Genomic DNA, 26147 nt, shown 5'->3' on the forward strand with positions numbered 1-26147 from the left:
CCTTCTGTGTGATCCATTTTGAGGGTGCATTCACACCAGGAATTCTAAAATTGATTGGGGGACTGCTCTAAAACTATTAAATAGAAAAACAAATATCACATTAACCTTATAAAGCCTGAACCATGAAATATATAAGACAATTCTGATTATTTGTAAATATAGTATTTATAGGTCCTTTTGAACAAACTTTTTTTTTAAAATCAACTTCCACATATGACTTTTGATTTGTGTCATATTTGATACATCCGGTCACAATGCTTTAAATTCGTACATTTATAACTGTCAAAAAATAATAATAAACAGACATATCAAACATATTAGTATTTTCAAAAATCAGAAAGAACATAAACAACTATTAATAAGTATTAAGGTGTCTCACCTTTCTCAATTGGGGCGACCTTGCAAGGTCGCTGGCAAAGCCATCAGATAAGTGATACTGTCCTCTAATGGATTATTCGTGCAATGCATGTGTCAAATCATATACGGCAGGGTTTTAATGGGAACAAAATATTATACTCGTGAAATAGAGTGCTCAGAATGTCTTCTATTTAATATGATACATTTGGCGTTATGGGGTTAATGCAAGTGAAGCCGAGGCAACTTGATGTGAATGCACCATCCCAACGTTGTACTTGTGTGGGTTCCAAGCTGTGAAGACCCATGCATGATTATATCAAATGCATGCATGTGCGTGTTTAAAGAAATGGGTGCACTTATGGTGCAGTTGTTTATGTACAGAAGGCATTTTCCACACGTAATTTGACCAACCTCTTTCCTCTTCTTCCCCACCTTTAGCTGTCTTTTTCTGAAGCCATGCGAAACAAGGCCCGTCTGTCCATCACAGGAAGTGTGGGGGAGAACGGCCGCGTTCTAATGCCAGACTGCCCTAAAGCCGTGCACACTGGCCACGCCACCCTCCGACACCCTGGCCTTGCAGTGGTCTCCTCCGGACTGCCCTGAAAACCAAAAAAGATCCGCTGTGCCTTAGTGACACACCAACATGCAGACTCACATTGAAGGATCGCGTCCATATTCACGACTTTGTCCTCAGATGCCATACATTTTTACATCTTTCCCCGCTGCCTCTGACGTGTTTTACTTGAGAAAGTGGAATCATGGAAATAGTTGGCTGCAGCAAACTTTTTTTTTTTCAAAAGTTTTGGGGGATTCATACAAACAAACTGATAGTAAAACGCTGAGCTGTAACCACCATCATGATGATGAAGAAAAGCCTCCCATCTTGTCTTCATGGGACAGTCTCGGCCAGTAAACAACAGCCCTCAACAACGCCTTACAAAGACAAACATTTATGTTGATCATATTATCACGGCTGTCATCTTGCCTGCAAAGTGCCAGGTGTATGCTCGTAGAAGACCACAAAACTGTAAGCCTGAATTTGTTTTTGGACAATACAGACTTTTCCATGGAAATTGAAATATGAAAGACAAAGCTTTGTTACTTTTCATGCAGGATGAGTTCTTGGCCCATGCAGCAGGGCAGACAGCCACTACGGTACAGACAACACCTCCACGTTGCTGTACGCGTGGCCTACGCGGGCTCTAGAATACAAACCCCAATTGAAATGAAGTCGGGATGCTGTGTGAAACATAAATAACAGAATACGCTGATTTCCAAACTCACACTCGAACGAATACACAACAAACTAACTATTTAATGGTCAAATTTGTTTTTGTGTTTGGTTGTTTGTTTTTTGCAAATATTCCCTCATTTTTCATGCCCGCAACACGTTCCAAACAAGATGCAACAGGGGTGTGTTTACCACCGTGCTACATCACATTTCCTTTTAACAACACTCAGTGAGCGTTTCAGAACCAAGCACACTAATTGTTAAAGCTCTGTAGGTGGAATTGTTTTCCCATTATTGCTTGATGTACAAGTTTGGTAGCTCAACAGCCTGGTTGAAATCGGTTGTTGCCAAACATTTCCAATGGGTGACAGGTCTGGACTGCAGGCCAGTCTGGTACTCGCACTCTTTTATTACAAAGCCACGCTGTTGTAACACGTGCAGAAGGTGGCTTGGCATTGTCTTGCTTAAATAACATGGACGTCCCTGAAAAAGACATTGCAACTAGTGATGCACCGAATTTTCGGCCACCAAAAATATTCAACCAAAAATGGCAAAATTTGGCATTTTCGGCATTCGACCGAAATAAAATTAAAGCCGAAAGAATATGGCTGAAATAGGATGTTGTGGTGACGCAAACAAAAATCCGCTGCAACCTCGGGCCTGTTTGACTTCATAATCAAACCCGTGAGGGGGGCGGACGGGGTCAGCCTCGCTGGCATTTCACCATGTGAGTTTGTACCGGTCGGTCGCAACAGCTTCATTACGCTCACCGGAGGAGAGGGGCGTCGCTTGGTTAACTACTGTACAGCACTTCAGCGGGTCGAAAAAAAGAGAGCAGGTGAGCCACTCTTTCGCCTGCAGCACCTTGCTTTTTGCCTCTGATTAGAAACCCTCGAGCGCTTCCACTATTTGGCTGGCATTACGGTGGCCGTGGCTGTGCTAAATACTTTAGCTAATGCTAGCACAATTGCTATCAACAGTTCTAAACAAGTTAACACATACCACTATCTCCGAGTTACTACAGACCTGTACAGGACGCTGTGTGACGTTGCAATCCGTTCCCGAAGCCGATTGGCTGATGCGTATAAGAAATGTATTTATTTGTTTATTTTTAAACGTTGGTCAATATGTGAATGTGCAAATTTTAAGTGTGCCGCACTATGGGGATAGATTTGTCTAAAAAATATTCACACAAATAAATGGGTCTAATGAACTGGGCGATAAAAGAAAAAGGGGGTCTTCAAAGCAGCATATACCGTGCCGTCTACTTGTTAAAAAATAGTGACCACCCCGCCACAAGCTACAGTTTATTGGCGTAGAAGAAGAAAATGTAACAGCCGAAGAAGAGTATCTTTCGAGTGAAAGCAAAACAAGCTCAAGGCAAACAAACTAAATAAACACATAATAACAGGTCAGATAAAGACTCGATTTCTGTTTTTCAATGTCCAATTTTAAACGAGAAACAGAAACGGCTCGTACCCGTTCAATGAAGACAGTAACACTGCCTCCCCGTGGACGGCGGAGGAACAGGCTTTAGACACATGTGAATATCTGAGCGCTTGTGAGCGTGTGAATGTCTCGAAACATGTGATGTTTGTCTCAAATATAATTTGCGTGCGCAACGATCCACAAACGCACTTTCGAGTACTCGCAAGCAAAAGTCATGGAAAATGCACACAGAAAAATTTTAAAAGACATGTGAAAATCACGGATACATTTGTGGATCTGAAAAACACGTGAAAATCGAAAAAAAAATTGTGGATCTGAAAAACTTGAAAATCACAAACTTATTTGTGTGAATATTTTTTCGACAAATCTCTCCCCATACCGCACCGTGGCCCGCTCCAAATACAAACGCGTCATCCGCACTGCACGCGTCCGTGCCCGCTCGTGCGAACTACATTGACTATAAAGTGCAATAACATCGCCAGAAAATTTTAACCCCGTACCATTAGCCAACATGTCTGCGGCGTGGGCGGATTTCAATTTATATTGTGCTTTGTTAAAATGCCAGTGCTAAATAAATATTTGATAATAATATCAGAATTGTAACTAATTATAATAAATGCAATGATAGTAAAAATTGGCAAAATGTTCCTTTTGGTGCATCCGTTGTTGCAACATATGTTACACAAAAATTTGTATCATGTATCTTTTAGCATTAATGGTGCCCTCACAGATGTGCAAGTTACCGGTGAAATGATGGGACACCCATAGCATCACAGATGCTGGCTTTTGAATTTAGCACTGATAACAATCCAGGTGATCCTTTTTCTTCTTTGGCCCAGAGGATACGATATCCATGATTTCCAAAAACAATCTAAATATATGCACTCGTCAGACCACGGATATAATTTTATCTTGCATATGTAGATGTACCAACAGACTGTGTTAAATGACAATGTTTTTCCCCAGTGTTCCTGAGCGCGTGTATCTTTTGCACAACAACGACAGTTTTTAATGCAGTACGGCCGGAGGGCTCAAAGGTCACAGGCATTCAATGTTGGTTACCGTGCAGAGATTTTTCCAGTTCTTTTGATGACATTATGGACCGTAGATAATGAAATCCCCGAAATCCTTGTAATTGTGTGTTTTCGAAAGGTTGTTCTTAAACTGTTGGGGACTATCTCCTTACTCAAGAAGTTCACAAAGTGGTCGCCCCAACCTTGCTTGTCAACAACTGAACCTTTCGGGGATGCTTGTATCACACCCAATTATGACACACACCTGTTTGCACTTTACCTGTGGAACGTTCCAAACGTGTAATTAATATAGCTTTCCCAGTCTTTTGTTGCCCGTCCCAGCGTGTTGAAGGCATCGAATTAAAAATGAGAATATTTGTACAGAAAAAAAACAATAATAATAATATTCAGCGGTTTGAACATTTAATGTATTGTTTTTTGGTGCATTCATTAGAATATAGGTTGAAAAGAGTTTGCAAATCATTGTATTCGGTATTTATTTATGTTTTACACAATGTCCTAACTTCATTGGAATTGGGGTTTGTACATATTGCCATGTAACAAATCAGTCGTCTTTCACAAATTGCTTAATGACCTAGAAATATTAATTAGGTGGTTAATACTTTTTTTTTTGCTAAAAACAATATTGACGGTTTGGTTGTATGTACAGAGATGGAAAGAAAAACTAAACATGGGAAGATGTCAAATGAGCTCACAAGACTCCACAGTGGGACCTTAAGCATGTTTGCAAATGACCAAAGCAATTATCAAATTTGATCCACAAACTTTCAATGCTGCAATTCAGAGTGTGACGACCACAACTCGACAATCTTCAGCAGCCAGTGGAATCATGTATGTCCAATTCAGTGGCTCCACTCTTCTGAGAAGAAAAACAGCAAATCAGTCAACATAAACACTGTGCTAAATTGGTCGCAAACGATTGTGAGTGGACTACAGAGTGCTCAAGTGTGTCATACGAAAGTCATGCTCGATAAATATACAAATTAATCTTTGCACATTTGCAAACAACCGAGTGTCCCAATGTAGTCGCCCTGGTGTCAAATCATTCGTCAGTAATGTGGCATCGATAATGTGAACGCTTTGATTACCGTAATCTGAACCATATTAACACGTAGTCTAAAAAAAATTATCTCGGGTAATAAGAAGGCAGTTCAAGGCATTATGAAAGCATCATATCAGAAAGCTTGCTTTTTAAAACTGTTGTAAATAACATGTAGCAAAACTCACACGCTCTTTTTTAAACATGTTAGATAATAATTTCATTGCAATAATGAGTACAAACTAAAATTGCCACTACTTGTAAGTAAAATCAAATCGTTTTTATAAATCTACATATTATATATGTAAATATATAGCTATAAACAAAAACAAATCAATATAAATATATATATATATATATGTCTATAGAGATCTATAGAGAATATGGATCAGATTGTCAGAGGCCATGTCATACACTCTGTTATATGGCTTTTTTGATAACTTGACAATATTAATATGCCACAGTCTTTGTGTGACCCACCCAACATCGAAAGCTCATCTGGCACCGCCACCGACACACATACATTAGATGGACACGCAAACATACAGATAGAGAGATAAAGGGTTGTTGAGCGCCCGAGCACAGCAAAAAGGGTTACAAGGATTTGATCTGTTCCTTGTGGCTCTGCATCGTTTTCATGTTCTTACTCTAAAATGAGAGGTTGGTCACAACAGGCTCATGAATAATGAAAGCTCCAAGTTTCAACAGAGGCATCAACGAGAAATGGGAGCACCGAGAAAATGAGCCACTCCGGGCAGTCCATTTAGCCTCAATTGCCAATTAAACATTTCCACACGATCAGACCAAATTCTTAATGATCAATTATTATCGATTCTCATGCCCATCCTTATCAAATATGATATTTAGGAGAATACACCCAAAAAGACCCCCCTAAACGTCAGCTTCTGAAATTGTTGACGTTACAACAAAATCCAGCATCTTTAGGCAAAATGATTGATGATAGTCTTGAATGACTTCACATGACTTTCCTCTGCCCCATATTTCAACTTTGACTGGCCCTCTTGTTGCGTCACTTTGACACAACTGCTGTATCCCCAATTCCCCACACAAAACACTTTTGAAAAGTGACAAATAACGCTATTAGCACAAAATAAGAGCTTACAAGTGAATTGATATTTTAAGGCAAAGTTCCTTCTCCCTCTCTATGCCTGTCGACCGTACACATTTAGTAATTCATTTAAAAAAAAAAAAACTGGCTTTCACATTGTTAACTTGTATGTCACAATGTAGCAGTCCTGCATCAAAAACATGTGAGCCGAATTCAGTCAGGCACAGATGAAAGTGATTCTGAAAAAAAGAAATGTTTGTGTTTACACATAATTAAAGGGGACGGAAGATTTTCAGCCTGGAATTGTACTGTATGTATGCGAGAAAAATAATTTTACAATAGATATTCTATATATTGATACTAGATCAATAAACTAATTCATTTCATGCTTCAACCCCAAAAAAAAAGTGTCTGCCGGGCTGACAACATGTCAGCATGGCAGTTCTTTAGTTTTTGCCTTTATTTTTTTCTAGTAAACATTAAAGCTGAACAGTGTCTTTGCGTGTTTATTTCTCTGCTGCACTACAATCACCCTACAAAAAAACCTCTAGGCTAACACTTGGGGTGGATCGAGTGCCTGTGAATTGCAGCACTCATAGCTCGATCCTCACTCCTCGATGCTTCTACCGCAACTCAGGAGCTGCTCGCATGCCGCCGCATTAAGGACATAAATGTTCGTATTACGTACCATCTGGATTGTAAACGGAGACGGACTTAAATGGTTCCTCTTTTGTATTCAGCATTCTTTGGCTATTTTAGTTTAAATATACATACTTTGTCACATGGAAATCACATATTACATAAATATGTATTTGTATTTGCTTTTATTTGGCTTTGTTTTACTCTCGTCTTAATTGTGAATACCCTATCTAGACAGATAAAGGGTGCTAAAGTAATAATAAATATAGCTGAGGGAGCATGCAGTGTTGCACAGTAAGTTCTGTAGAGCAAATTTTACTCTAACAGAGTCTATTTGGTCCCACTCTAAACAGAGAGCAAAAGTTACACTTGGAAGAGAGTAAAAAACAAAAGTCACTCAAGGGTTGAGGATCAAACCCACATCTTCAACTTACTTACGCTCTGAGCCGTGCAGTGTGTTTGTATATTGCTCGTGTCCGATGGAATCTTCGTTGACGCCTATGACATATTTTTGGTCTCCTTTTGGGTCTAAGCTAACGTGTGTGTGGCAGTCTCCCAAAACGGAAAGTTTTGTAACTTTTTTTGTTTGTTTTTAAATAAACTAGTCAAATTTTTGTTAAAATCTCTCCTTGCAAAATGTATTTAGAATTTTTGAGTGAAAATTTTTTGAATATATATATTTTTTTCATAGGATAGGCAAATTCTCTCATACACACAAATACTGTATAGAGTAGGACCAAATAGACTCTGTTTAGAGTCAAATTTACTCCACAGAATTTACTGTGTGTGAGGAGTAACAGTGTTTTTTGACATTGGTGTAAACTGCCAACAATGACAAGCGAATTTCTCCAAATATTAGGGAGCACAAGTATAAGAAAGCACAACCAAGTCAGCTGACATTTTTCAGGCTTCTGATTGGCCAAAATGCATTTGAGAAGCCCCGGCAAATGTTCTCATGTAGATAATTTTTTCCCCTCTCTCTCTTTAAAACCACTGTTTGCGTGGACGTAGATCTTTTTCCTATACCAGCTGACTTTGGAAGAAAGGCGGGGTACACTCTGGATTAGTCATAGAAAGAATTTGAACGTTGTCCTATGAATGTGAGGACCCATTTAAGTCACAAACTAAATAACTAGTCACCTGTTTGAGGATTTAGCATTTGCTAAATAATTAATACAAAAGTTGTTGTATTGTGGAAGTTTGCTTCCAGTCTTCAATAAAGATGGAAGGGAAAAAATGGCTGTACTTTATTACTTTTCTTTTTTCTGCAGTCATCCAAGCTTCAGAATAGATGGGTCTTAATTACTAGTGCCATCTGCTGGTCTATAGCTGAATAGAGTTTATTGTGGACACACCATTTCTCCTCATGCAGCCAGGCATCATTTGCTGATAAAATCTTAAATCCAATGCTTCGTGACCTCAACATTGCCATTTAATTCTGATGACTTTGCTGATTGCTTTAAAGACAACATTCACAGAATGCTATCTTGTGAAAATCTAGAACCCTTAAAATATTGCATCCACATCGATCTTACTAAATGGGATGACCAAATGCCCTTTAAAACCCTTGGAGCTCCATGTTAAATTGTTTCCACTTAACCAGTTGAAATCTCTTTCAAAAAGCTTGTTTTTGAAAGGTTTTGCATACTAAATCAGCATGTTTTGTTTCTTAATACACGTTTATGTGTTCCGATTATCCAATATTCAGAAGAAGACAAAAACAGATTTAGAGTGCTTGTCTTTTTTATCATTTATATGTCTATTATATCTTGAACATAAAATGGCAAAAATAAACATGCACAAGACGAATAAAATACTTCAATATCTAAGTTAACTCCTAGATTGGCTGGTAACCAGTTCAGGGTGTACTCCGTGTCTACTGCCCGAAGCCAGCTGGGATAGGCTCCAGCATCCCCACGACCCTTGTGAGGAATAAGCGGTTAAGAAAATGGATGGATCCAAGTAAATTTTCTTTCCGAAAAAGAAAAACATGGTCTTGGTTATTTTGGCCTTTAGAGATTGCATCCCATAATATTTCACAATCTCAATTTTTTTGTTTTACTTGTGCTGTCTTCACCAAATGTCTGTGCAATTAATAGGCATTTTCTAAGTCTGAATGTGATTTCCATAAACACATCCATTCTCTATCCCACTTCTCTTCACTTGGGTTGCGGGAACAGCCTAACCCAACTGACTGGGCGAAAAGCAGTGAAAGTGAACACTCTGGAGTGGTCGCCATCAGAGTCTTCAATAAACCTACCATGCATGTTTTTGTAATGTGAGAGGAAACTGGAGTATCCAGAAAAAAACTCTCACACGATTTAAACATTTTGGCATACAATACTGGACTGTTAACTTCACAGCACCTTTGCTCAGGTGGTAGAATAGTAGTCTTGATATAAAAATGTATTTTGAATTTATTTTAGTTTGACCTTTGCGAATCTACATGACCTCAGCAAAAACACTGCATCATTGAGTGATAATACTAATGTTCCATGATCCATCCATTCTCTGAACCTCTTATCCTCACAAGGGTCACGGGCGTGCTGGAGCCTATCCCAGCTGTCTTTTGCAAGGGGCGGGGTAGACCCATAACCAGTCACCAGCCAGTCGCAGTACGCTGATGTTATAAACAATAAGTAACTTATTAGAAATATATTTGATGGCGTGAATTAAGCCTCGCAACGTGTGGCTTTTCAATGAACAAATAACAAAGAAAAGACAGAAGCAAAAGTTAACACGGACAACAAGGAAGTGGGTCAGTGAACACGGTCTTTCGATGGGAATTAAAGCATGTTAGTTAAAAATGTTGGCCTTTGCTCAATCTAGCTATGAAGTTTAACAAGAAATAAGTATTGTATGTACATTGCTCTATCTCTCAGCAGTGATTTAACCAACCACCAGGAAGAACTTGGACAAGTTTGGGAGGCCTCAGAGCTGGGCCCTCTGTGTTAAACAAAATAATGTTCACATAAAAGAAAAGCCTTTTTTTCACCAATGCCTTCTTTTAGAGTTATGTAAAATAATGAACTTGTTTTGACAGCCGCTGCTTGATGCAGAGAGTTTTTCTTAAATATCGTATCTTAAGTCGCTGTCAGTCTTTACGTCATAAGAAACTACTGTATGCAAATTGAGACTATACATCGGCAAATATGTTCATGCTTCACCTCCCCAAAAAAGGATGCGACCAAATCCTGTGTGGATGCCATGGTGCGACCAACTGAAAAAAATGACAGCACCAATGCTACCAGTGCAAACGTTAGTGGAGAGCCCTAACCCGTGTCAACATTTTCTATCACCGTGGATACTAGTCCTGTATTTCTGGTGTAGATTTTAAGTCTTTTGAGCCAAAACAAGCCGTTTTAGCTTGAACTGTTTTAGCTACGTCTATGGATTTTTGACCAACCATTTAATTCTGACCCTGGGTAACTACTGTACTAGTACTAGCAGTAGTAGCACGAAGGCTGACTGAGTGATTACTCACCAACCAACGTCGATTGTTGGCTATTTTTACCAGAGCTTAATATTTACGACTTTTCCCCAGCAAGTGAAAGCATCATTAACAGTGCTTAGTTTTAATGCGTCCTATTGGTCAAGCGACCAAGAACCTCCTATGACATCATCAAATCTCCCTGTTCTCTTCCGGGCATGTGTGAAGCTCAAATGTAAACAAAGCGCCTACTGCTAATTTTTACGTTTCAATATTATTTGAAACGCGTAGCGTTTTTCTCCGCTGTGAATATCGACGATACTTTAATTATTATTCACAGAGATCACATGTAACACACTCGTAATGCTAACGTTAGCAAGCTCACATCTTACGGCCACAACTTCTGCTTGATAGCCCAGATGTCAGAGGCTGGCGAGCGGATGGGTTCTGTTCGCTGGGCTTTTCGCTGCGGATCGTGGACTCCTGGCAGGGCTGACTGGCTCTTTGCTGCTCGCTGTGTTCAGCCGGAGGAGAAAGACCGTATAGCAAAGTTTGTGTTCGCTAGAGATGCCAAATCAGCCATGGTGAGCGCGTGCCAAAGTAATTGGGCTGCCACCGTTTTGAGTTTTACTAGTCTAATCAAAGCGTCCATGTGTCAGGCTGGCAGGTTGCTGCTGAGGAGTTTTGTCTGCGAGAAGATGCACATTCCATGGGCACAAATCCGCCTGGAACGGTCTCCGAGAGGCAAGCCTTACCTGGCCGCACCGCTTCAAGTTGGTGACTACTTGCATGCTATGTATGGGATATTGTGTTGCAGTTGTTGGAATGTGGAGTGATGCACAGGTGGCAAAAATACTCACACTCTTCTTCTTCTTCTTCTTCTTCTTCTATGTACTTATGTAGAAGTAAACGTAAAACAAAAAAAAATCTAGTACAAAGACAATTGCTGAATCAACTACTTAAGTCAGTAGTGTCCAAACTCAGATTCTGAAAATGTACAGTACCGAAGTACAAAATTATTTTTTACTGTCCATTATATACAATATCAAATCAGCTTGGAACAATAAAAAAATCTTAGTATTTTAGTATTGCTGTATTTACTTGAATAATTGCAGTACTGAGAAGAAAAAGAAAAGAAAATCTAGCTAGTATTGGCTCAGGATTTTAGTTGCAAGACGTGTTTCATTAGGACTCACTAACAAACCCAAAAAAAGCAAAATTATCTAATTATAGCAACTGAAAAAAGTACATCTTACCTGCTTGTTTCTTCCATGTTAGATTGACATGTTTTGTTTTGAATATTAGAAGCTTGTAGTTTTAGGCCATCACAAGACACGACACATTTGCCAAGAATTGTTGTTTATAGCTATTAACTGATTCTCTTAAATTTGGTCATTCAAGGGGAATATCTTTTTCTTCTGCGTGGCATCCTCATCATTAATGATCCCTTCTTCTTTGTTGTCCCTTTATTTTTCCGCCTTATGGGTTCAAGTCCCCAAGATTTCAATCAGGATCTCAACAGCTGTCTACATTGTTTAATCCGGCCCACTAAGCATTTACAATATCAAGACTCCTGTAATATTTGTTGCATATTAGCATATATTTAAAATGGCTAATACAAATGTATGCCTTCTGGTTTTCATTCATTAAGCTCATTACATGTACATTAATATTTTACATACCTTTTTTAACTTTTCTTTTTCTTTTCTTTTTTCTACCTAATCTACGAATGACCTGGCCTAATTGTTCGGTTTTAAAACTTGAATGTGGCTCTTGAGCGCTAAACTTTTTCCAGTCCTGCTCTTAATTGTCCATGAGTGTGAATGGTGAATATCTGCGGTTGATCGACAAGCAGTGCAGGGTGTACCTCGACTAGCCTGACACTGAACCTTATTTCTTAGTAAACGCATTGTATAGCATTATATTGTGGAAATGGTCATGTTGTGGCGAGTGGTTGCATAATAGCTGTTGAAGTTATTACGCAACCAACAGAGGTGTGTATGGAGTTGGATACATACCTTCTCTTTAATGCATGGTCCTCTGTTGTTATCATTGAAGGTACATACAATTAGAGAAAACATAGATGTTCTATTTACACAGACCTGGAGCTTCAACATCTCCCACCAGGGGGACTATGCGGTGCTTGCTGCTGAGAAGGGGATGCAAGTTGGGGTTGACATCATGAAGACATCGATGCCTGGTATGTAAGGAAGCCAGCAGTCAAATTTGAACTAATGTTACTTCATAGCTGTTGGTAACTTGACGCTTGATCTAAAAGCTTTCCAGAACCCTCTACATATTTCAACACATAATAATTATATTACAGCATTTAGCAATGGATTGCACTTGTCTTTAAGTTTGGCCACTGGGTGTCACTGTTGTACCGTTGGAAAAAAATACAGGGCAAATCTTTTAGTGAGAGTGCAGTAATGTTTGTCTGCCTCTTCGCATCTGATCCAAAACTCATCTCACTTGATTCCTGTCCTTTTTACCCCCTCTGTTGTTTTTGATCCCATCCGTCTTTTCCCTCCATTTCTTCCGCCCTTCAGGTAGCAGCACCGTGACCGAGTTCTTCCGCATCATGACTCGCCAGTTCACGCCGTACGAGTGGCGAGTCATCCAGTCAGCCGGCTCCGAGCAGCAGCAGCTCGCCATGTTCTACCGCCACTGGGTAACCATGGCGACCATACAACCTTGTTGTCACATTGCATGGCTGCTACGTCGCGCAAGGGGGTGTTCACTGTGTGTGAGAAGCATAACGCTGCCCCCCCCCCTTATTCACACACTCACATACACACACAGATGGAACAGCAATGGTAAGCAAAGCTGTGAGATTGAGAGGGTGGCACAGCGACGTCAAGCTCTGCTGTCATCATCACACCTTTGACTAATGTCAGAGCTCAATGGTTGCCATGGCAATTAGGCCTGTAATTCTGTTGTGGCTCATTGGCACACACACACAGAGCCATAGAAACAATTCATCTTTTGGATATCTCTATAAATACACTTTTAATCAGTGTTATCATTATTATTTTTTATTATTATTATTATAGTCATAGTGATGCACACATTTAGCAAATAATCTTAACTGCAACTTTCATTGAGCTGACTTGAGATTTTTCTTTCTTGTCAAGGCCTTGAAGGAGAGTTTCATCAAGGCCATCGGCACAGGGCTGGGCTTCAATCTGCAAAGATTGGAGTTTCATCTGTCGTCTGAAGCCCTCACGCAGTCCCGTGCGCTCTGCCAGACCAGAATGCACCTGGATGAAGAGGACGAGGAAGACTGGCTGTTTGAAGTGAGTATGTGTGTTGGGTAAGAACTGGACGAATTGACTTTTGAGATGTAAAATGTCACAAGTACTTAATTTAGTCTTGACATTTGTACTAACTTGCAAACTGTTTTGTTATTGTTGCAACTAAGAACCACTGGAGCACAAAATGCCTGCGGCTGCATATGTCCCCTGTGCGGCGGCGTTAAAAAAAACTAGAAGCTGTCATGTTTCATGTCAAGATGTGAAGCTGACAGTTTATTCAAATATTTGCCTTTGGAAGGACATAACTCGATTTCTATTTACAGAGCTGACAACTGTTACAGATTGTCCATATTTTGTTACAGAAATCACTCAACACTACCGTCTATTTTAAAAAAGAATCATGGGTAACATTGCTCAAAACGTTCAAAAGATATTTGGTAGATAATTGCGATCTATATTTGACAACACACCACATGCTAAAATAGCGAGCTAATTGAGAAGACCCAGCTTTCTCTTTTTTTCCCGCAGCTTTTGCTTGCAAGCTAGCTGGGATGCATGCGGCAACACAATTAGGGAACAAAGATTTTGAGAGTCCGAGCTCTAATGTTTTTGGTCTCAGTTTTTTTTTATTATATATAAATAAATTCCCCCCAAGAAATGTGACTTTTATTCTAGGCTGAAAATATGGTAAATATTGATTTTGTGATTGCTGTATAATTTGCATGTATAGAATGCAGTTGTACTAATGATTTTGTGAGTTATCATTATAAACAAATAAACTATTTTATATACCCATTCATACGTATTTTCCAGGAGTTTGGACAGGACTAACTCAAATTATTATATATACTGTGTACAGCGGCAACAAAATGCTGGAAGTAAGCACAAATTGTGGCTTTAAATTTTTTTTAACCATTCACTCTCCCATTTTGATTGTTTTTAACACAAATGTTTTGTTTATGTGGGAGGATGCTCGAGTACTTAGCTAAAATCCACATATCGTCGTCACCCTCTTAAAACAATTGCCTAAGTCTTTTTTTTTTGTGTGCAAAAATTATTTGTTTGTCTAGATCATCTCCTCATTAGGGATGTTCAATACCACTTGTCTTGAGACAGATACCGATGCTTAAAACTTCAGTACTCAGCGATACCAAGTGCCAATACCATTAGCACTTAATTATGATACATACAATTTCCCCTAAAAAAACAATGACAGATACAAATAAATAAAAATAAAAGACCTATATATCCCAATTATAGCAAATTTTCTTAAAATTGCTTGAAATTATTGCAATTTAATTTTTTCAATTTGCTCATAAAAGTCATTTTGCATAGAGCAATAAAATTAATTAAAAAAATATTTATAAATAAATGAAACCCGGCCTTAATGGGTTAAATTGTTGAGTACATTTGAAGACTTAAGTGCTTTCTTACCGGAGTTCCCTGCGGCGGTCAAAAAATGCAAAATAACAATTTTAGCTTTTACTTCCTGACCGTCAATATGCAAACATGCAAACTCCACATGTCAGAGTGGAGATTCAAACCCAGAACCTCAGACCCGAGTGGTAGACACACTAGTCGCTTGTATGGCCGTCCTTCGTTTCCTACTAAATTGATTGAAAATGCGATTTTTTTTTTTGGCATAAGCTGTTTATGAAAAGTATTTGTAGTTTGTAACAGTTGGTGCTAAGAACATGAATTAGCACTAAGAAGGTCCTGTATTAAAATGTTATTGTTGCAAACATGGCGGAGGCGCAACCAATTACATGCAGTGCAACGCTTGGCAGGAGGTCAACTAAACGTAACACCTACACCTCAGTGGTTTTCTTAATGGAAGTGTCCACTGCGAATCCCAGGTGGTCTCACACAGCTGAGATTGAGAGCAAGGTCCGAGGGGATGAGACGTGCTCCATCAAAGCAGAGAAAACCTCACTTTTTGATTGTTCTTCGCTCCTCTTTCTTTTTTTCTTTCTTTTTTTTATTCCACGTCCTCATACTCTTTTCTTTTCTCGTCATCTGTCCTCTCCTCCCTTTGAAGTCCTCCTCCAATATTGCCCCCTCTGATGTTATCCTTCCCCCTCTTCTCGCTCCTCGCCAACATGCACACCGGCAGAAGAATTAACATGTGACCGCTAAAAGGTTACGAGCCGTCTAAAAAGAGCGGCGCGTTTCTTTCGTCACGTCCTTTCCCCCGAGAGGTCGCCGAGGGCTAATGCAGTTCTAGTGTCAAGGTTTTCTCACAAGAGAGTTAGCAATTGATAATAGTATGGTTGGTGCATTTTTTTTCAACCACTGACAGTATTTTTAGATGTGTGGATTTATTTATTTATTTTTGTGTGAAGGCTGTGACCTTCACACACATGTTATTTCTTTCTTTTATTCCTCCCATTGTTTGGCATCTATCTACTTCCACATCATTCATCCAATTCTCGTCATTCCAATTTTAACATATTTCAAATATTTCGGCCATCCTTGCTTCCATTTTTCTTATTCCAAATATTCACGTCTTAGCCACAATTCTCGATTTTGTACCCTCATTTACCATTAATTCATTCTTAATGGCAGATTCAACATTACACATTTACATTATTTCATTTAACTCATTCATTTGACTTTAGGGACGATTATTAGTCCATTCCCTACTTGTTTCTTCAAACCTTACCCCTTTCTGCTTTTCCCACGACAATTTATTCACCAATTCAAACCGTTCCAACTTTCAACTGTTTCAGCGTTTACCTGCTGACGACTTGAACATTTCTTGATTGATTCAAACCATTTCAATGTGCTCAGCTATTTCCAGCTCATTGTATATCATTCCATGTCACTTATTATGCTTCACATCATTCGATATCATTCCAGATAATTCTTGTTTGTCATTCAGCCTCACAGCCTTCACATGCAATTTCTTCAAAAAATTGCTTATTGTCTAGTTAACTGTCATTAACATTATCATGGCTGGACTTGTGATTGGACTTTTATGGTGTTTGTGCGAACAGGAGAGTTTACTTGACGCCGATCATCATGTTGCTGTAGCACTGGGACACTCTGCAGTAAGTATCGCTGTTTGATTTTGAAGTTGTTATTATTGATGAGCAGCCAGCAGTTTCCAAATTATAACCTGGTGTTGGATATCATTATATTGTGGTCAAAATGCCGTGCACATAATTCCTGTTGTTCCCTTTTAGAATCCTACCTCGTCTCTTCCTCCACCCACTGCTTTCACTCTGCTGACGTTCAATGACCTCGTCGCGGCGGCCTCACCTCTGACAGAGGAAGACCCCGCCTACTGGGAAAGCTTCAAAATGAAAGCCGAAGCACCTTTGAGACAGAGAGACGCGCAATCCCGTTCACTTTGACACCTTTCTGTGACGTCCTCAGCATAATATTATCACATTTGAACAATTACAGTGTTCCCCTGGACGACTACACACAAATTTACAATTTGAATGTTTAGTTAATCAATTTATAGGCATGACATTTTTTTTAAATCAAAATAGGTGACCTATGTGAATTGTGGAGCTCCGATGAGGAAAACAATTGTGAGGGACCCAGCAGTATGGACAGGACATGGAAATATACCAGTGGTTATCATTAATCATAATTGTTTTCTTTTCGGACACATTCTTACAGGTTACATCGATCACATAATATCATTTGCAACATTGACATCCGAAAGAAGGGCTGACGGGTAGAAGCCTTGGCTTATTAGTAACCCGTCCCCATCGATTCTAACTATACGCATCAGTCATATACATTGATTATGATAGTCATTGATTCATATTGTTATCAATCCCAGACTTAAGTCTGCACACTCCTCGCTCAGTTTATCTTGAGTCATGTCTGTGTGTAAATTGCAGCGAGTACCAATCGTTTGGAATTGGTAAATCGGTTCACAGCAGGCCCACCCAACCAGGCGAGCAGCCAAGGCTGGCGCATGCTCGTTCACCAGTCGCGTCTTCGCTGACCTTGGATCAGCTTTCACGCCAGAAGAATAGATGGGCTTGCATTCTGCCCACTGCGTCCACAGCAATGCTCACTCCATTCTGGTCAGTTCAGCCAGCATCCGATGATGCTTAGATCTTGGTATTCCTGAGCGCTCACCAAGGCCAGCCCCCGCTAGCCGCATCCCGGAAACAGCCTTGCATGTTACAGCAAATGTCCAAACAAGAAATAGAGCCAGACAATGTTTACATTCTTACCGGAACAGCAATACATGTTATCAATGCAGGTGTATAAACAAGAGTTAACCTTGGCAGTGTCAGCAAGTAATTATGTGCTATATTTACATGATTCAAATCACGACAGCTCCAGGTTTGGGTTAATTAGTTATATATTACAGTAATTTTATTTGGGTGAGACATAAACCACAGTTTAATGATGTGAGTTAGCGATAGCAGTTATTGTCTCTCAAACTCCGCCAATTCTTCCACTCTTTTCACGATCCGTATTTTCTTCTGAGAAGATGGGTCTTCTTTTGTTTGGATGAAGATCCGACAGTCTTTTGTCCATGTGTTCTTGATAAATCCATTCTTTCTCAATTGTCGCGCCCTTCTGGCAATATCAGCATTTCGTTTTGTGAGATTTTCATTGACGTAGACATGTTTATCTTTAAGCTTGTAGCTATCACTCAAAAGAGCAATCTTTTTCTTCCTGTCAACAAACCTGGTCAGAACTGCCGGCGCGGTCTAATCTGGATACCTGTAATTAGTGATGGGAAAATGAAACTTTGTGAAGCACTTGTAATATTTTTTTACTCCTCTAGATGCCACTCTTGGTTGAAAGATACAGGGGAAATGTAATCAATTTCCTTTGCACTAGCCTTTATATTTAAACCAAGAGCACCATCTAGGGGAGTCAAAAAATATCACAAGTGCTTCATGAAGCTTCATTTTCCCATCACTACCTGTAACTATCACATGGTTGATTCGAAGATTCTGTTCCAAATCATCCACTTTTTGTTCCAAGGTGACAATGTGTCAATCTTTTTCTTGTGTCTCTTTCTTCAACTGCTGAATTTCCTGCAGAAGTGGCTCGATGCTCTTTTTCATTTCAAGTATTTCGGTGTCCATTTCTTTGAGTTTTGCAAGAGAAGATTTTATCTCCTCAATTTTGTCATCTCTTTTTCCGCCAGGCATATTGCAACAATGTAGTTAAAAATCCCACGTGGCATATAATGTGACCATATATAGATAGAGCACTTTATTATACATTGATTCGTTTTCTTTTTTCATTCTGCTTCATTTTTCTCTCAAATTGCGTCAGATTGGTGCTTTTGAATATGAAATATTTTCTTCTCTCCTCTTTCAACCCATTTTCATGCCTGATTTTATGTATTTGCACCTATTACTAGTGATGGGAAAATGAAGCTTCATGAAGCACTTGTAATATTTTTTGACTCCACTAGATAGCGCTCTTGGTTTAAATATAAAGGCTAGTGCAAAGGAAATCAATTACATTTCCACTGCATCTTTCAACCAAGAGTGCCATCTAGAGGAGTCAAAAAATATTACAAGTGCTTCATGAAGCTTAATTTTCCCATCACTACCTATTACCTATGCTGCGATGAAGACTTATGAGGTATTAATATGTTTAGTGAAAATGTACTTTCAAAATGTTAATACATTTTTCCCCCCAAATAAACCAAAACATTACCTCCAATCTCATCTCAGGATGTAAATAAACAAGCTCTTACAAAAAAAAATATTAATATGGACATTTTCTTAATTAACAGCACAGATTCTCTGCACATTCATTATCACTAATACACTGCTCCAAAAAATGAAAGGAACAAAGTGATCCCTTAATAGTTTTGAATTGTTTTTAGCAGTACATATATGCATTATACACTACTCAAAACAAGGGAACACTTTGTTCCTTTCATTTTTTTTAGCAATATATATTATCATTTCATGAGTTCTGTTATTTAACTATACACACTAGACTTCATTAATGATACCTGACTTATGCCTGCTTAAACGCCTTCAGAAGTGTTTTTAAATAATTCATGGCATTGAGTACACTATGTGCTTCCATATTCAAGAAACCACTTCGAAATGATTTCCTCTTATGACGTGTGAGGTGTCCTTGAAGCAATGGAAGATACTAGACTTTGCCCATTATGGGACAGACTTAAATGGATTCAAGTCAGAACGAATTCTTCCATTGTGGATTCATGGCTCCAATTGAAATGAATTATAACCTTACCATAATGTCACTGCAGAAATGGAGACTGCGATCACATTTTCAAAATCTCCAGTTGCGGATTTTAGCTTGTGTGTTCCTCCCCTTTACTGGCGAGAGTAGCATGTAGCCATAGTTGTGTAGTAGTCTGCTGCCTGCTGCAAAAAATTGTGACCTCAGATTTTTCAGACCTCGGTGGTAGCGAGCTACCGCTTTCTAATTGAATCATTATAGTGAGCTAATTTTAAATGATTCATCACTTGAGCAGTATGCAAGTAAATAAAAGAATACTGTATATTGTGTGCTGGTGTTATTTTCATTGTAACAATTTATCAACAGGTATTGTTTATAGTTGATTGACAGTAAACGTTTGTTGAACCTCTACATTTTACTTGTGAGAAGTAGTTTATGGCAGCAGTGCTTTTACTTACAGTGGAGGCGTATAAAAGAATATATATTTATTTTTACATATCTGTATGGGCTGAGTCAAGTCAAAAACTTTACAATGTGTTCGATGCGCCCCTAAGTCTAAACAAGACATTCGTGTTTAACTCTGCATTTGTGGAATATAAATTATGCAGAACAATCCACCCATTTTTGGTGGCCTTTTTATTTTATTTTATTTTTTTAACAATCACTGCATTGGAATAGGGGGTGGCCATTTTGTCACTTGTTGTTGACTGAAAATGACATCATAGTGCCTTAAATACTCAAACAGGTACTAACCATCACGGCTCTCCTATTTTCTAGGTCTTCTGGGTTTGGTTATGTGACGTTCATCAAAAAGGTTTCTGTGATTTTGATGTGGTAATGGAACGATATTTACCGCAATCAAAATAGCAAAGAGAGTTTACAGCCATAAAACTTCTTTGTCTACTACTCTTTCATGCTGCCTCTCACAGTTATGTCAGTCATTTTTATGACCTCTCTCATAGATAGATGGTGTGTCTGCTTGCGTAAATATGATCATAATTAAGTGACGTCAGTAAACCTGTTCTGACGGATATCAGATTACACACACCTCCCCCTTTAAAAGAAAAGCAATCATTTACATGATTACGGAATGGATGAAGAAAAACAATTTAATCGTTTTTTTAATTTTATGAAAAGGAGTCGGTCTCCTTGACAACTCCAGATTTTGATTGTGTCATTTAGCTAAATGAGGTAACCAACTAAACCAAATCATTCGACGTAGCTCTCAGCATGCCGTGATTGAAAATGACAACAAAGTCTCAGATAATAGAAATGGAATCATATTTACTGCAATGAAAATGGCAAGAGTTTGCAACCGTAACATATCATTCAAGCTAACAGTTAGCTTGTACATCATACCACCTAAACTACAACCACAATAATAAACATATTGTATTGCTAATTATTGCCGATCTTATATCGTCAAAGTCAGGCATTATTATCTTTAAAGTTTTTTTAAAGTAATTGAAGTAAATACGGTGCAAGTATATCACACTGTTGTCGTTGACTTCTTGCAGCCTTTTGAAACGCAATATTGCAAGAACCTGGTACAGTAAAGCGTATAAAAACAAAAACATACGACTTGAAGCAATGAATTATTAATATATAACCTGATGAAACACCCTCAGTCGAGGGTTATGCAATAGATACTGGAGAGCAGACAAGGAAATGCTAAGTAGCTCCAGAGATGTTCTCTAAGCTTGAAATGATTTGATAAATGTGCTTGAACAAGGTTGCACTGCTTGTCTTTTCCTGCTCCCCTTTTCTATAGAAACACTTGGAACACTCTCAAGGCCTAATGCGGGTACAATTGAATACGATCGAATACAAGAGTTCTACAAACCCCAATTGTAATGAAATTGGGATGTTTGATTAATGATTTGAAAATCCTTCTCACTTATATTCATTTGAAAACACGACTCAATCTATTGGTAAACATGAAATATAAACAAATAGACAATAAATAATATTGTAGTAATAAATAAACAATGTAGCCTACAATAGACATCACGAGTAGGCGTGACGTTATAGCTTAGTGATGCCAAATCATTTCGTGTTCATGAGTCCGGTAGCCAAAAGGAAGAATCAGATCAAACAAAACACACTTTTAGCAACTGCAGATGCTCACTGAGTCTCTGGAGTTTGCTGGTGGGTCCGGAACGTGTCCCCCGATAAATGGGGGGGTTCACTCACCGGAGCACTTTTTTTAGTGGCTGCTGCAAAATGGGCTAACGTGTTGCTATTGTCCAGTCCACCAAGATAGCCCAAAAATCTTCACACTCAACAAGCCAAGAGTCTACTTTTGAGGGGGGGAGGCGTTTTCAGCCATTTTTTCCCCTCCTATGTTCAGACAATCATCCAGGTCAGAAGCCGTACTGAAATGGGGATTACAGCCATTCCCCCCGAAATCGTCTCAGACCGAAATAATTGTGTTTCTATTTATAGTACATGAGTAGCTAAGTGTGCAAATGCACTCCTCTTTACTGCCGTGAAAGAAATAGAGGTTGAAACCACACACACACACGCACTTGCAGTCATTGCCTCCAGCTGGCCTGAATTTGTTTGCCTCTCGGCCATCTTAAATCTTGCAGCGAGGTCAGGCCGGAGTCACACTTGGTAGAGAACATATTTAGTAGCCTCGGGTTTACAAGGCTTATCAGACCAGATGAATCTTTTTTTCTATATGACGACAAGGGTAGGGGGAGAAAATCCACCCTAGGGTAGAAGGACAACATTTGTGTCCATCCAGCAACACCGCCAGCTTCAAGTCGGTTTCTAATTGGTGTTTGTTCCATTTCACTTTACAGTCAGTCCGTGGATCGGCCTACCTTGGTGTTCACCACATTAATAAAGACATGCAATCATAAAATTGAACATGTTTAATTAACATTTGTGATTGTCAACACCGTTTTTTCTCAGCAGTTGATTACATTTTGGTTACTAAGGATCAAGGTCAAAATTCAATGTGTAACAAATCCCACTGAATCATACAGCATAGGTAATAAAGCTCTCGTATCTGTAATTATTTTTGTTTCATTTTCATTTCAGGAGCAGATTTGGTTACTTCTGTTTAGCTGGGAAACATTCAAAATGTTGTACACCATTTCCTCAATTGAAACTATGCGTTTAGGGCTTCTTTGATCAAGTGGAATTCAGAAGGGGGGTTTTCAGTGACGTCGTCTCTTGTTAAATACTGCTACGCCCACTGAGTGGACTGAAATGGATTTCACGTGGCAATTCTAAAGCTCTGTTGCTCACTCGGCTTATTTACACTTTCATAGATGCCTCAGTTAATTTTTCACTGATCCAAAATATTCCCTTTCCGTCCTTCTCCTATCCTCGTAGTAAAACAGCAGTCCCAACATAACACAATTGGAACTACAATCATTCGCTATGCAGCTCCACTTCATTATTTGGGCCTCGTCGAGCTGTATGTGTATGCCATCAACCATCACTGTTTGTTTCTCCTGCTTCTGAAACATACGCTGTGCAGTGATTAGAATGTCACGCCACATTTGGCATAATCAAAACACACACGCACACTATAATATTACTAGCATAACATCAATTGAAAATATAGCCACATGTTCACATAATTTCTACTAAACTAGCACTGTGTCTTTTTGAATGGAAAAAAACACTGTAGCCTACAATTCATTAAAAAGTAAGTTAAACAGATTTAAACGTGTCCAATTCTTCTTCTTCGTATCATATATATTAGTGATGGGAAAATGAAGCTTCATGAAGCACTTGTACTATTTTTGACTGCTCTCGATGCCACTCTTGGTTGAAAGATGCAGTGGAAATGTAATCAATTTCCTTTGCACTAGCCTTTATATTTAAACCAAGAGCACCATCTAGGGGAGTCAAAAAATATCACAAGTGCTTCATGAAGCTTCATTTTCCCATCACTAATATATATATATATATATATATATATACATACAATATATATATATAGTTTAATATACATCTGGTTAACTTATAACATGAAAGTAAGGTTAATAATACAAATTTGATTTTTCAGTTTTACTCAAATAAAACAAAAGCATTTTACAATCAAAACATTTTATTTTTATTTTTTTTATTTTACTCAAACAAGGGCGTACTCATTTACGCTGAGCACTGTATATATATATATATATATATATATATATATATATATATATGTGCCACAGTAAACATTAGTAATACTTGTTGGCTGTTACATTATGTCAGTTAAAAATGAACAAAAAAAATACCAGTAAACCCACAACCTCCACTGGGATGGAGATCAGCACTTTACTGTGACATTTTTAGCAGTTAAGTTCAAAACAAAATGGTCTAAGTCAAGTGAACTTGACATCTATGACCATATGGCCACTAACATTTTACTAAACAACATTTTAGGCCAAATAAAGAATAAAGCTGGAAATTTTAGAAACAACATCTGTTGTCTGTCACAAGAGACCGAGCCATATACAGTATTACAAATTGTTGGAAGTTTGGAACCCGTCCATTAAAGATAGACAAGTCAAAAATGGCCACGGAATTAACTTGATACTGTTTAAATTGATCCAAGTAGTATTAACGTAAATATCCGTATCATATCGATACCAAAGAGCTCGTATCGATCTATTAGATTTACAGTCAGGGTTGCATGAAATAAAATGCACACATATCAACAAGCTTGCTCAACACAAATGCTAACATGAGCAAGTCTACGTAAAAAGCAACCTTTTGCTGAGCCTAATTTATGAGATAATGCCTCTTTTTTTTTTTTTGCCATTGCTTTGCTTATACCACACTTCTATCTCGTGCATTTGCGAGCTAACTGCCAACCAGAGCCGATACCTCGAGACAAACACATGCACAGCCATGGCCCTTTTTTTTTCCATGTGAAACTGGGGCATCTACGTCCAGCCAGCTGCACTAATGCAAAAGAAAAAATGATGAGTGTGTGACGGAGAGCATGCATGCGTGCATGTGTGTGCGCATGTGCACCGAGGTAATCCAGTGCTGCCGGCGGAGGCAGAGGGATCCATCAGGAAGACCACGGGATGGAGGAATAGGGTGGGAAAGGGCAGAAATGGAGAGTCACACAAGAAGCAAATACTTTGAGGATTAGACACAAGAATGAGGACACATGAGTACAATACATAAATCCTCCAAATTTTTTACCAAAAAGTCGTACAGTGGTCACGTTTCACAATATTTTTTATCTATTCAGACAAGAATCTATTTGATATTTGATGCTGGTATTTGATGTTTTGTGAGAACCTTATAGCGATGTGGACTTGAGTTAGGATGAACAGGTTCATCAAATGTCAAATTGAGCTTGGTAGCTTGAAGAGAGCAGGCAAGAGGGCCGAAGGATGAGGAGAAGGAAGGCGGCCTCTGCTCCAACTCAACCTGTGCCAGTTCTCACCTCCTCCTAATCAAAGTCACTGCTACGCATTGAAACGCTTGATTAGTGCAGAAACACGCCAAGTGTCGGGTCACGTTGCGTACAACAGAATAATCGCTTGGTGTTCAATTTAAAAAGGTCTAGATTCACACTTACTAAGCAAAATTGTGAGTAAATTCATGACAGTACTTTTTTGTGAGATTTTTCTAGGTTGTGATTTTGGCAAATAGTTTTTACTGAGATGCTATTCTGCTTCTTGACTACTGTCGACGTGCCCTTGAGCAACCCCACAGCTCAAGGGCTGCAATGGTACTTCATTTATATAGCACATTTTTTCCACCCTCAAAGCGCTTTACATTTTCATTCACCTACTGATGACGCAGCATCGGGAGCAACTGGGGGTTCAGCATCTTGCTCAAGGATATCGGTACTTTGACATGGTCACAATGGCAGGGGATTGAACCCACAACCTCTGGGCTGGGAGATGACCACTCTGCCACTGAGCCAAGTGGAGTAACATCAACGGTGTACAGCAGAGTGTTAGTTGAATTTCCCTTGGAGGATATTTGGTACAAATTTTTTTACAGAAGATACAAAAATTACATTTAAAAAAAGTATTGGGACCAACCTATTAATAAATCAAGACCTTGAAGGGTATAAACTTTTTTTTTTTTTAACTACTAAAGACAACCCCACATTTTAGTTTTTAACACATAATTACAAAATTAGAAAAATATACAACTTGTGCAGTTTTCATTCAAATTCTTCTTCGTGCAGGAGGAACGCGATCACCTTTCCTTCCCTGCGCGAACACTGATACACGCTAACCCATTATTAAACTGCTATCCATCACTGGGCACACAGTAACCACACTTATTGATTTCCTTTGACCAAATGAATGTCTTGAGGGATCGAATGCAACACCACAGTGAGTGAAACATTCAATAAGGAAAGATGAGATAGTCTAACTTCATTTTGGTGAGCATGTAAAAAGGACGAACCTTTTTGTTGTTGTTGTTGTTGTTTTTTGGGGGGGGGGGGGTGCAGTGACACTGATGTTGGGAAATATGTACTCCAAAACCAGTTAGGTAAAAAACAAAATTGGG

At 38.8% G+C, this 26147-nt stretch overlaps 2 protein-coding genes across 7 annotated transcripts in view; both read left to right on the forward strand.

Moving 5' to 3' along the window:
- Positions 1–6669, forward strand: part of gria4a (glutamate receptor, ionotropic, AMPA 4a) — a 123527-nt gene extending 116858 nt beyond the window's left edge. For 3 of the 6 annotated variants that reach the window (XM_086080988.1, XM_086080989.1, XM_086080993.1), the window contains one exon: positions 796–6669. In XM_086080988.1, coding sequence (XP_085937114.1) covers positions 796–960 — 165 coding nt within the window. In that variant the 3' untranslated portion in view covers positions 961–6669. The remainder of the gene's footprint in view (positions 1–795) is intronic. The other 3 variants (XM_086080990.1, XM_086080991.1, XM_086080992.1) reach the window with 2 other exon arrangements.
- Positions 6670–10452: 3783 nt separating this feature from the next.
- On the forward strand, positions 10453–19984 carry aasdhppt (aminoadipate-semialdehyde dehydrogenase-phosphopantetheinyl transferase). The gene is made up of 7 exons (XM_086081549.1): positions 10453–10832; positions 10908–11021; positions 12349–12448; positions 12798–12919; positions 13383–13544; positions 16499–16552; positions 16688–19984. Exons 1-7 carry the CDS (start codon positions 10668–10670, stop codon positions 16856–16858), a joined length of 888 nt encoding a protein of 295 aa, XP_085937675.1. The 5' UTR covers positions 10453–10667; the 3' UTR covers positions 16859–19984.
- The last annotated feature ends 6163 nt before the right edge of the window (positions 19985–26147 follow it).

This window comes from Leptonotus elevatus, chromosome 7 (assembly GCF_054856555.1).
Source record: "Leptonotus elevatus isolate MCC_2025b chromosome 7, RoL_Lele_1.0, whole genome shotgun sequence".
NCBI classification, from domain to species: Eukaryota; Metazoa; Chordata; class Actinopteri; order Syngnathiformes; family Syngnathidae; genus Leptonotus; species Leptonotus elevatus.